Source organism: Medicago truncatula, chromosome 2 (genome assembly GCF_003473485.1).
Source record: "Medicago truncatula cultivar Jemalong A17 chromosome 2, MtrunA17r5.0-ANR, whole genome shotgun sequence".
Taxonomy (NCBI): domain Eukaryota; kingdom Viridiplantae; phylum Streptophyta; class Magnoliopsida; order Fabales; family Fabaceae; genus Medicago; species Medicago truncatula.
Genome location: NC_053043.1, coordinates 33,839,187 through 33,852,444, shown reverse-complemented (window position 1 = coordinate 33,852,444; position 13,258 = coordinate 33,839,187). Strand labels below are relative to the sequence as shown.

Genomic DNA, 13,258 nt, shown 5'->3' with positions numbered 1-13,258 from the left:
TGTTGCTGGTGCAGGGGCTACAACTACTTTTGGATGGTGTAATTAATTATTTGCCGTGTCCAATTGAAGCTAGTAATTATACTCTTGACCAATCTAAGCACGGGGAAAAGGTACCAGATTTAAAGAAACTTCATCCTTTGTTATCTTAATTATCAGAAATTGCAATTTGAGGTTTTAATTTGGCAGCCAGTTTCTTGTTTTTTTTTCCTTCTTGACATCAGTTTCTTGAATCTTGAATAGTTAGATTTGATTCATTAGAATCGGGAAATATCAATATATGACTTATTAATACATTTGCAATAACATTATAAGCTTATTGTTCGTCCCAAAAAAACAAAATCCAAATTAAATGCATCAATATAAGTATGTCATGATAATGTTGTCTTTGCTCTAAAATAGCTTGGTCATGACGAATGATACTTTCTTGGTATAGAGGTTAATCACATCTCTTTATTTCTCCGGCCATGTATGTCAGAGGTTCCTTCCAAAAGAAGATATGGTCTCTACCAAGGGTATCTCTACCTCCTTTCTAAGAAAAACCTAAGCTGTCTCAGTTTGGTTTAGACTACATGGAAGATCTTGCCACCAACAGGTCCATAGTTGGTGCACTGCAGCACGTGACCACAACTAGACTAGAAGTTGGATATGCTTTTTATAAAGTGTGCCCGTTTGTGGTTCAACCCCTGAAGAATCATTTGATAGATATCTCAAATAAAGGGTTCTGGATCATGGTTTAGTTGTGGGTAATGCTTCTCCTTTGTCTTCCACAAGTTTGCAAGCCTATTGTGATGTTGATTGGACCTCTGATGTAAGATAAAGTGTGACCTACTTCTGGGTCAATCTTAAGTCTTTGTCAATGTTGGTGGTTCATCCCTATCTTATCTTTATTTAATGAGTTGCAAGTTCCCATCTCCACATTAATCATTTACTGCGACAAACAAAATACTGTTGCTTTGAGTCATAACCTGATTCCGCATTCAAGAACCAAACATATGGAACTTGATTTGTTCTTTGTTTGAGAAAAGTTGTGTCAATTCTCTAGTTGTGATACATGTTCTTGCTGACGTTCTCACAAAGCCATTCCCAATGTTCAGTTTTGTAATCTCCGAGACAAACTTAGGGTTCTATGTATAAAAGAATGCACACTTCTACACTCTTTATTCTTATGCACCACAATATAGCAAATACTGCAGTGTTCCGCATAATCTTGATAAACATGGTTGTTATGCTATCTTTTAATCTACTAAAAAGAATATTATTGGGCTATTTTAACAGCATACCCTTGTGGCATTGTCTATCACAATGAAGAGGGAGTATGGTCAAGTAACATATCTAAGGTACCCTGGCCTTTAAATATGGTTAAATCTTACTTCAAATTGTTGTCTTATGTATATGTTGATCTTTTTTTTTATTGGGTGAAGAATCTACGAGGGCGTCATTCGGAAGGGGGATTTTATTACAAACGTTAACACTGACAAGACGTTTGAGGTAAGTCTAAGGCTCCTCACTGTTCTCGTTTAATTGCGTTGGTCTTGTGCACATGGTGTTTTGCGTTGTGATTCTGCTTTTATATTTTGCACAATTTGTTCATTTTTTATGAATATATGACTCAATTCAAGATTGCATTTATGATATGTTTTTCAAACTCTGTTGAAATTAATTTCTGTCATGGGAAGAATAAGTTACAAAGATATACAAAATTATGCGATCTTTTTATGTTAATTTACCCTCAGACCTCAGATTATCTATTTCTTACTAGTCCATGGATTCAAGTCTTAACACTAAGTGCATGGATTCAAGTCTTGTCACATCATTTTTTCAAGAAACTTATCCTACAGAATAGTATCCATTTAACCATACTTCTAATGTTATTATCCTCTTGCATATTCTAGTCTTGTCACATCAATTTATACTCCCTCCGTTTCAAAATGAGTGTCGTTTTAGCAACAAAAAAAATATGTTTCGAAATGAATGTCACTTTTAGTTTCCAATGCAATAATAACTTTTTCTTTTCAATTGTACCCTTCAATTAATACTATACACACTACTTCCAAAGTACTCCCTCCGGTCACTATTATAAACAAAAAATCATTTTAGATTCATTTAATAAATGATGTATCTAGACCATATATAGACCACATACATAATTTATTGAATGAACCTAAAAAGTCAATTTTTGCTTATAAAAGTGACCGGAGGGAGTATTATTTTTTCTTTAATGAAAAACAAACCAATAGTTGATTAAAATAATTTGGTAAAATAACATCTTTCTTTCTTTTAATTAATGCATTTCTTTATGTGTGTAAAATCTTAAACAACATTCAATTTGAAATGGAGGGAGTACTATTTTCTAAAAATATTGCTATGACAAAGACAAGTACTAGTTTTAGCTCATAAGATCATTTTCATGTCTCTGCTTTCATTTATTGCACTTTGAGATTAGTGATTTCGTGGCTGAAGCCTTTGTTTTATGCAAATGCAGGTTCCTCATTTGTTTCGGAAGTGTAATGATGTGTTTAAGGTTAGTTTTAAGATTTTCACCATGATTATTTGATCTTCCTATTCAATCGAATGTCTTTGGAGAACTTTTTTAGAATTGTTCTGCCATATCTCTTTTAAAATTCTAACTGGGATACTTCTATGAAATTGGAAGGTAATTGAAGAGGCTAATGCTGGGGAAATAGTTGCTGTCTTTAATGCACCAGGTTCTTATTCTTGCCATAGCCGTCGTAATGTGTTTAGAGAAACTGCTCCTATGTGAAACAAATGTTTATATGACAATCTTTTTTTTTGTATTAATTATTTAATCAGGCTTTACTGATGGGTTAGTAAGTTATACAATGACTTCCATTGATGTTTCTGAGTCGGTCTCAAGAGATTCTGACGTGCAAGTAAGTAGTTTCTCCTTTTTTGTATTTTCTTCTTGTGTATTGCTTTTACTGAATGCCTTCCAAGGACCGGATCCTACTTTACGAGTTGGTTTGGGGACCGGGAAGGCTGTAGTTTATTCATTTTACCTTTCTCATCTGTGACAAATTTGATGTGCTTATCAGGGTAAAGGCGATGCGTATTTACCATTTGTCAAGGTTTATGGAGGCAAAGGACGATTGGTATTGATGAAAAGTATCTCTGGATTACTCAAACGTTAAATTACACTGTCCTGTAATAATTGCCCAAAAAGATTTTTACTTTTGGTTTCCTATGTAACTTTAGTTATCTCCCATCTAATTAATAAGGAGGCCTAATTTATGGAGATAAGGCTTGACTGTTGCTTTAGAGAGAGAAATAATAAATAGTTAAGGAATATAAAGAATACTCGAGGCATCCTCTCAATAAACTGCTCCTCGATAAAAACTCTCGTTCAAATCCGAAATTATTGGGCTTGTAGCACAACAATTCTCCTGCTCTCTCAACCAAGAATTAACCAACACCTTAATCTCGTACCCATCTCGCACACACAATCCCATCCTCATCTAATCACTACATGTGTAGCGTGGATACTACGCCCCATATGAAACTTGGGTTATGACTTGACTAGGCTCCCAAAAAAATCCCCTTTAAGGTAATATCTAGCTTCGAAGACTCTTGCAACAGTAATGTCATGGTTGGTAACTATATTCCAACCTTGCGTCTCCAGTATGGCTAAATTAAAACTTTGGCGATGAACCCATACCTTCCATATTCCTTCCTCATAACTTATTTCTCCTAGCTTAACTGATTCCTCTTCCACTATTTTTGTTTGAACCCCACCGATAAGAGTTTAGCATAGTTGAATCTAATCTCATAAAATAGTTGGCAGGAGAAAAGAGCTCATAGAATAATAAGTTTAGTTTTAAAATAAAATTCGAACCAAACCAAACCAATGAAATTTGAGTTGGATCGGTTGATGCTGTTTGTTTTCCACATATTTTTAACAATGTTTTTAATTTCATCCAACGTTACAATTTTATTTTCATCAAAAAACATACACCAAATTAAAAATGTGGACAAAGTATTTCTATTAGGTAAGTAATGTAAAAGATTGAGATTTCATCGTTCTCTAAAATTTTAAGTTTTTGAAATAAAAAGCAAAGAAGAAACTTAATAAGAGAAAAGTATGTCATTGTATAATTATTTCCATTATATTTCTATGAGTATTAATTAATTTATGTGACATAGATTTAATTAATGTTTTCTTATGTTGCAGTTTAGTTTGGTTTGGTTGATAAAATAAAAACTGCAACCCAAACCAAACCAAACCATGCGGTTGAATAAAAAAGTTATCCGAATATATCCAAGCCAAATGTGGTTTTTTGCGGTTTTGGTTTGGATTGGTTTCGATTTTGAACACCCGTTCGAGTATGGGTACACAATTTTTCTCTACAGTATAGCAAAATAAAAATACTCTTTGCGCCATTAACTTTGAGTTCTTCTTCATTAACCACAACATAGTGAGATTGGGAAAATGTAGAATTTGGTTGTTGACAAGGTAGAAGAACAGATAGATCGTGTTTGATTTGGTTATGTGTACAAGCGTTGGCGGTCAATTAACTATCAAAATCAACAATTCGAGGAGAACAGATAGATCACTTTGAATTTTTTGTTGAAGAAACTACCCATGCTAATGATATCCACAAAAGCACATAGCATGATAGAGAAGAATTAGTTGCATTGCATTCCAGCCAAGAGATGGTTTTCATACGCTGCAATGACATCTTTAATGCCACAAGTCATGTGAAAATAGGCATCAGGAATGTAATCGTATTCGCCATCCAACAAACCCTGCAAGTTACACAATAAGAGAGCGGTTGGTTTGCAGCCATCCTAGCAAATAACATTATGAGTAAATTCAAAGATAATCACTAAACATATTCTTTTAATAACGTATATATGGAATAGTACCAGATTGGATAGTTTGTACTATATTGAACTCACCATAATACACGTTTTTAAATAATAATAAATAAATAAATAAAGCAATTGAAAATTTTTAAGATATAAAAATATTCAAATGTAGATTATTGGAAATTTAAATGAAATTTCCAAACTTAGTTTCTAGTACAATGACATGCAACAGACAAAAACAAAAACGAAAAACATGCATAGCTTCTGAAAAAATAAAAAGGCAAGGAGTTTTGTTGGGTATGTTACTCAATAATATACAATCATTTAATGTCATGTTATTTTTTAAATTTAACTATTTTCAATTAACTTTGGCCACATGATAACAATACTCAACAAAACTCTAGGTTACCAAAGCACTAATAGCAACAGGATGAGATTACAGTTACAATAACCAACAACCGAATCTTTGTCTGGTTGGATAAAATGAGACTAATGGAGAAAAAAGAAAAAAATACCTGGAAACCCTTAAGGGTATCATCCAAATGAACATATGTTTCCTGAGATCTAGGATAGGCTACCACAGACAAAGGCTGACCTAAAAATAGCTCAATTTTACGAGCACGAGTAATAATCAGTTGATCATCTTCACTAAGCTCATCCACTCCTAAAATAGCAATGATATCTTGAAGATTCTTGTAGTGTTGGAGATTTCGTATTACACCATCAGCAACTTCAAAGTGATCTTCATGCAGACAGTGTGGAGATAGTAAACTAGATGTTGATTTCAAAGGGTCAATAGCCGGATAGATTCCACGATCAAAGATCTATACAATAAGTATTAAAAATCAAATAATTTAGCTGATGATAACCAAAAATATCAAAGCAATATCCACTTTAACAAACATAATCAAACCTCTTTTGAGAAGACGGTTGCAGCATCCAAGTGAACATCAACGTCATCACCAGGATAGATAGTATGGAAAGAGGTAATAAAACTCTTAGATGTGGCTGCGATACGTTCTTGAAGACTATGGATATCAATGGACAGTGTTGGTTGATAACCAACAGCCGATGGGATACGACCAAGCAAAGTAGATAACTCCGAATCAGCCTTCAATTGCATCATATATTATATTATTATCAAATGAAAAAATAAGCAGAATGTCAATTGATATATGAAGAAAAATTATCATAGATAAGTTGTAATACTTGAGTAAATCTGAAATGGTTGTCAACAAAAAGAAGCACTTTTCGTCCTTCATCACGGAAACCTTCCGCAACTGTAAGTCCAGTATAAACAACACGGCTACGAGCACCAGGGGGGTCATTTATTTGACCACACACAAACGCACATTTGCTTTGACTCTGAAATCCATGAAGCATTCATGATTGACTATTATAAATGCAAATATTTCAAATAATATATTGAATGTATATCATGAATAATAGTATCATTGACTTCACTTGCCTGCTTATCACCTAGCTTAATGATACCATCGCTAACCATTCTTCTGTACAAGTCCTCACCCTCTTGGGATTGTTCTTTAATTCCGGCAAAAACAGACAAACCACCTAATAAATGGGAAATAATTAAATTATAGTATATATTACAGGAAAAATGACATCTCAACAAGAATAAATAAGTGCATTAAGCTAGCATATACCATAAATGTCAGCAACAATATTCATCAGTTCCATCATAAGTATACTTTTGCCTACCCCAGCGCAACCAATCAACCCAATATTTCCTCCTCTTTGGTATGGTGCAAGCATGTCAATAACCTATATGGAAAAAATTTATGCAAAAGCCATTAGATATCCAAGCAAGCAAATATTGACGTAAGTGAGAAATAATACATTCACAAATAAACAAAAGACACTAAGAAACAATAAAAAAATAAATAAATACCTTAATGCCGGTTTGAAGTATGACCGGAGTCTTATTACGTTCGTAAAAGGAAGGAGCTTTTCTATATATTGGTAACATTTTCTCCGCTTCTAAGTCAATTGACAATAACTATCATGAGTTAAAAAAAAAACGCCAAGGAAACAATAGAAAATACAATAATCTTAACACTTCATAAATTACTTACTCAATTCACCATAGTCATCAATGGTTTCCCCAATAACATTCATAACACGGCCAAGGGTAACCCTACCAACAGGAACCTAAATGGGATACAGAAGAATTATTATATAATATTAATTAGGTAATTGCTAGTGCCAGACATGCATAAACACTCACTAAAACCAAAATTGAAATGTAAGTCTAAAAGATAATGGAGAACTGGAGCAGCAGGGTCTGATCAAAATACCATGCACATGATTCATTGGTAATATGATCCATAAAAGTCCCGCATAAGCAGCTCGGTTGGTGAGCTAATGGACGTTGAAAGAGTTACAAGGAGGAGGTCTTGGGTTTGATCCCAAAAACTAACATTACCGCTAACTTTACTATTTTATATCATGATACATTATATATATTTAGTTTAAGGTTAGGTGTGTGTAGACAGTGTGGGCCTTGTGGAAGAAGCTGTTGTGATGCCTCGTTCGTCTAATGTAGTTTTTTTTTTCTGTTAAATTCACTAATAAGTTCTGTGTGAATGCTTGTGTGTCTAATTATTATTATTATTTTTTTGAAGGCAAAAGATAAGAGAAGAGAAAGAAAGTACATCAGTATACAAGATAAGGTGGGTGCAAGAAGTACTCCAACACAAAAAAAACGTGAGACAAACAACTGAGAAAAAAACGGCCGTTTAAGCCACAAAGAGCACGAACATCTAACCACTTCTCGGAGGCAAACAACTGAAGAAAAAAAAACAGCTCCCTAACCCACAAAACTCACATAACCACCTCCACAATGCAGAGCAATAGGAGCCAAACCCAGATGGGTGAGGGAAGGAGTAGGCATAGGGGCACTCTGAGACATAAGTTCCTAAAAGATCACGCCTCCCAGTCACAGAAGGAACAGGAATGGCCAGAATAGTAATACCGGCCTAGAAACCTAATCTAATCTTTCTACTGCCCCAAGCGCTATGACAAAACGAAGAATCTCACCCAACTAAGAGGGAAGAACAAACTCCCAGCTTAAACACCTGAAGAACCTATACCACGCCGAATTAAAGAAATGACGCGAAACAAACAGATGACTAGACGACTAAGTGAACTCCCCACAAAAGCATCAGATAGTGTCCCTAGGAACCACAATAACCCTCCTAATAAAGAGATTCTGACGAGGCGGCACTCGGTCAAGAAGAAAAAACCTTCACCTTAAGAGGGGTCCACGACTTCCACACTAAAAAGAAGGCGGGAAACCCCCTACTAAACCCCTCTGAAGAGCCAAATAGGCCGACTTCACCGAATACTAATATTAATAAAGACTATTCAGTGCTAATTGATTCTTTCTTAACAACAACAACAACAAAAGCAGCAGCAGCAGCAGCAACAACAACAATAATATTTTTAAGGGATTGAGTGTTATTTACAGTGATAGGGGAGCCGGTGTTGAGCACTCGCCACCCTCTAGCAACTCCTTCAGTTGGACTCATAGCAATTGTTCGCACCACGCCCTCACCCAAATGATCTGCAACCTCCAAGACCAATCGAGAAGAATGATCCAAAACCTCGAGGGCAGTCCGTATCTGGGGCAGAGGCAAACCTTCCTTGAATTTTACATCCACTAAAGTATCGACAACTTGGCAAACATGACCGATTGCATCCTGACCGGTGAACTCATCACTGATTTGAGGACCTCCGGGTACTTCTATCTTCGCCTGACGTGACAATGGAGTTGAAGCAGACGAAGCATATTGGGAAATACCGCCGTAGGTATGGCGAGAAGCACAGGATGTAGAAGAGCGTATTAATGTTGAGCAAGAAACGGAGGGTTTCCATAATCGAATCAGAGAGGATACTAGTCTGCGTGAAACAACCATTTTTAGAGAGTGTGCGAAGACGTTGTAGGGTATGTGGAGGGTTTTAGAGCATCACAATGTTAGTCTATTAATAGAGAACTTAGTGTATACATATTTTTTATTTTTTTTTATTTTTTTATTTTAATGAAAATATCTTATCTTAACTTTACATCATTTTACAAAAATAATTTATTATTTCTTTTGCAATTGGGACTAACCAGTATATATTTTATTACTTCTTTTACATGTGGGGCCGTTAGAGTCATTATATAATTGTCTCTTACTTAATAATGACTCATTTTTTCTTCCTCCAATAAGAGGTCCTTAAGAGAGAGTGGTCTTTATTAAGTAAAGACTAATTTATATGTACCTATCAATTTCATCCTCAAATTTTTAAATACAGATCATTAGGTCCTTGAATTTTACGAATGTCATCAATTGAGTTATATGTTAAGTTGGGTCGTTAACAGTGATGACGTGGAACATTAACCGATGATGTGGTTTGTCAAGTCATATGTCACATGTTTAAAGACTAATTTGATCGAAAGTGAAAAAAAATTACAGGGACGAAATTGACTGAATTGGAAAAATAAATAAATAATTCATGATTCAGTACCGCATGTTTGATCTCTTATGTTTATTTTAGGTTTCAAGTAGGTCTCTTATATTTTAAAAGTTTTAACTTGGTCCGTTACGCTTTAAATGTTTCAAGTTGGTCCAAAACGTTACTCATGTTTAAGTAAGTTTGTCCCTTCCACCACATGATATTGAGTTTAATAAAAAAAAAAATTAAAAATATTTTTAAACTGATTTTTTAAATAAGTTAAGTTTCATTACCCATATTGTCAACCTGGATCTTTAAATTTAAGTGTCGGAAGAAACTAACTTATTCCAACGTGGGTAATATTTTGGACCAACTTGAAACTTTTAAAACGTAAGGGACCAATTTAAAACTTTTAAAACATGAAGGACCTATTTAAAAACTAAAATAAACATAAGGGATCAAACATGCAATTAAGCCTATAAATTATGTTTGATTTTGAAGTAGGTGTGAAGTGTCCATGATTTCATACCTTCAAGGAGGTTAAGTTTTCAAAAATTATTATTTTTGCAAAACATTATGATTTTCTTATATTCTTTACTTTCATATCTCATCTTACATTTGTTGTAGCATTTTCGTACTATGCAATAATGGTGGAAATTAGTTTACATGAACATCTAATTAATCTGATTTTATCATGTCAATATTTGTAAAATATTTTACAATGTCTATTACCTATCTATTGTCAATATGCATTAAAGCTACAAATGTGTATATCCTTATATTGGAAACTACTACAAATTTTTATCTATTTTCTATGCTTGAAGTGAAACTTATATTTGTTGCAAGTGGATGTGTTGCAGGAACATAAGGAGGAAGCTCATGTGTTAACTGTGAACTTGTAATGAGTCAAAGAGTTTTTTTTTTAAAAAAACAAAAATGGATTATATTACCACTGCTAAAGCAGTCCCCTCAGCACAAGATGTATCGAAAAGACTACTTAAAACGATACAAGCAGTTTAAAAAATACAACAAGTTGTCAACCAATGCCTAAACACGACAATGGATTCGACAACCACATCTGATCACCAAACATAAATACAACCCCAATGGCTTTCAGCCACCACAACGAATAATATTTTACTTTGTCTAATAATTGAACTAAGGAACTTTCTTTTTGCTTAAAAAGCCTGTTATTTCTTTCATTCCATATAACTCACATCGTAAGTAACCAAATAAGCCGAAGAAAAGATCTCCTTGATTTCAACCCGCCTGTGTAGAATGCAAAATGAGCGCCATGATTTGAGATATCACAATGATCAACACCATCAAAGCCTATCCAAGACCGCACCAAAAACCATAAAGAACCAAAAAAACTGCAAGACAAAAATAAATGTCGTGCATCTTCCACGAAACCACATCCTGACACACATAAAATGCCTCTGAATTCAATATACCACGATATGCTAAATTAGACATTGTAGGAAGTCTGTCTCGAATCAGCTTCCAAGCAAAAATAGACACCTTAAGGGGAACATGTTTGTGCCAAACCAATTCTTCGCAAAAACCATCCTGCTGCCAGGGGCGGAGCCACTCTCAAGTGAGGGGATGCACATGAATCCCCTGAGTATTAAGAATTTCTCTTACAAATCATATATAATTCCTCTATGAACCTCCTGAGTTTTAATTCTTGCACCTTACTTCTGCACCTCGGTTTTTTCCTTCTTACGGATATGCACCAGCACCAAATACACCTACCTTTTATCTACTTATTATTACTAGTTTTGTTTTATCCAGTTATTATTACCTTTTTTTAAGAGGATTATAAGATTATTACTTGAAGAATCTTAAAACAAGTAAACAAGTGAACCAACTGATAATTTTGAATTGCAATTTATACATTGTATTTATAAAACCATATGACATATGTTGTAATGAATGTTTATACATATTTATTTTTTTAAAAAAGTAATTTATAGTTTTTCATTAATAATCAAAGTCGAAATACAAAGAGGTACAACATTAAAAATACGGGGACTAGCTAAGAATGTTTATGTTTTTTGTGTGTGACAATTACTAAATTATCTTTTATTTATAGATATGTTTATGTTGATTTTTCATCTTCAAAAATAAATTGATATTATTATAATGGATATATCTAATTAATAAAGGAGTAATAAATGTATCTAGAAATTTGCATATGTCTTATTTAGGGAGAAACAAAATCTCCGAAAAAGTCATATATTTAAGGACAAAAAGAGAGTATATATATTGTTAATTTAGGCTTTTGTATTAAACATTAATCCAGGTTAAAAATATCTGCACTCTGTCCCTATGATACACAATATAGAGAAGTCTAGTTCAAACTTGACATTCCTCGTTTATTCATCTTAAGGGTGAAATTACGACCACTAGAATAATTGACGAATAATTTTTCTTTTATCTTGTGACCCAGGGTCCTCAATTTGCCAATGGTTCAAAAGTTTGAACCCCCTGATCTAGGATCCTGGCTACACCACTGCCTGCTGCACTTCATGATTGGTAAGCATAACATATGCCCTATAAACAGTGTAACCTTGACTAGGATCCGGTTGCCACTGCCACACATCATAGGAAATTTGAATGTGGACTCTTATAAATAAGAGAAGGCCAAAGAATTAAGGCATAAAATATGTGATGTAACTTCTTCTTCTTCTCTCTGATTCTCTAGTCCCTCACTTCTATTGTTCTTATTCTTATTACATTCCTTTTGTTACCAATTACTCTATCAACAAATATTTCAATTACCAAGTTGTAATGCTTAATTGCGTGCATATACTTTCTGCTACTGGCAGTGTATATATATATCAAGTGTCATCCTTCGTCAACCTGGCTATTCTCGTTGTTTTTTTTAATATATGAGGTAAAATTGTAGAAAAAATTAATCTACAATATGTATTAACATTATTCACATAAATATTTCACCATCACTTCTTTATATCTCAATTCATAAGATGTAACATTTTACTATTCAACCTATGCATTTTTACGTCAACTCTCATTTTTGTACTAGAAATAGTAAGAGTGTTGGAGAAAATTAATGAAGTGAAAATAAAGATGTAAACTGGGTATGTAGTAATTCGTACGAAATTTTACTATATAATAGTACGAATTGGGTAAATACTTGTTTTTTTTTTTTTTTTGAGAGGTAAATACTTGTTCTATTAGTATAAACTAAATTGAACTAACTAAAACAAAAATGGACCAATAAGCATAAGACACTTGGACAGGACTAAAGACTCTTTGACCAAAAGACTTATAAAATGAAAATGAAATAATTAATAAAAACAAAATAAAAACGAAAATAAAAATAAAAATACAAGAAAACATGAATTAATTAAGAAAAGAAAAGAAATAAGAGAAATAAATAATAATTAAAAAAATTAATTAAAAACTGTCCCTTTCGGTAATGAAAATGACGTATTTTAAAATACATCTTTGCTTAAATTTCGTCTCAGAGGATGGAATTTCTCGACCTTTAAAAGACAAGGAAATTTTTTTAAAAACGGTCAGAAAATGGGGTATGACAACTAGCTATCAATCCCAAGGAAGCTCATGCATTGAAAATTGCAACAAGGAAGCTCAGGATATGCTTTATAGCCCATCCCATTGTAGTTCACACAGACCAACAGCTCAAACAACTCCTTTTTTGCCTAAAATTAGTGGAAAGAATGACCAAGTGGTCTGTGGAAATGTCAGAATTTGACATCACTATTGAGTCGCGCAAAGCACTAAAAGCGCGGATTTTGGCCATCTTCCTCGTCAAATTTACTCCGGCCACAAATGAGCCTAGCACAAAATGAATAGTTTTCATGAACGGATCCTCGAACTCAAGAGGGGGTCGGGCAAGGCTTGTCCTTGAGAACGATGAAGGTCTGGTGGTCGAAATCTCAATATTATTATTGCATTGCAGGCTACACCCTCACCCTTGATCTAGGCG

General features: G+C 33.8%; 2 protein-coding genes across 2 annotated transcripts; one reads left to right on the top strand and one right to left on the bottom strand.

Annotated features, from left to right (window-relative positions):
• Positions 1-3,332, top strand: LOC25486944 (elongation factor G, mitochondrial). The gene is made up of 7 exons (XM_024777067.2): positions 1-110; positions 1,276-1,337; positions 1,422-1,488; positions 2,483-2,521; positions 2,654-2,705; positions 2,812-2,891; positions 3,054-3,332. The coding sequence occupies exons 2-7, from the start codon at positions 1,303-1,305 to the stop codon at positions 3,147-3,149; spliced, it is 369 nt and encodes a 122-aa protein (XP_024632835.2). The 5' UTR covers positions 1-110; positions 1,276-1,302; the 3' UTR covers positions 3,150-3,332.
• A 1,309-nt stretch (positions 3,333-4,641) lies between these two features.
• Positions 4,642-8,759, bottom strand: LOC120578377 (ATP synthase subunit beta, mitochondrial). Its single transcript, XM_039831062.1, has 9 exons — positions 8,310-8,759; positions 6,918-6,993; positions 6,734-6,822; positions 6,489-6,606; positions 6,293-6,396; positions 6,034-6,189; positions 5,738-5,935; positions 5,340-5,648; positions 4,642-4,761 (listed from the first exon to the last, which is right to left on the bottom strand). Exons 1-9 carry the CDS (start codon positions 8,757-8,759, stop codon positions 4,642-4,644), a joined length of 1,620 nt encoding a protein of 539 aa, XP_039686996.1.
• Between the last annotated feature and the right edge of the window lie 4,499 nt (positions 8,760-13,258).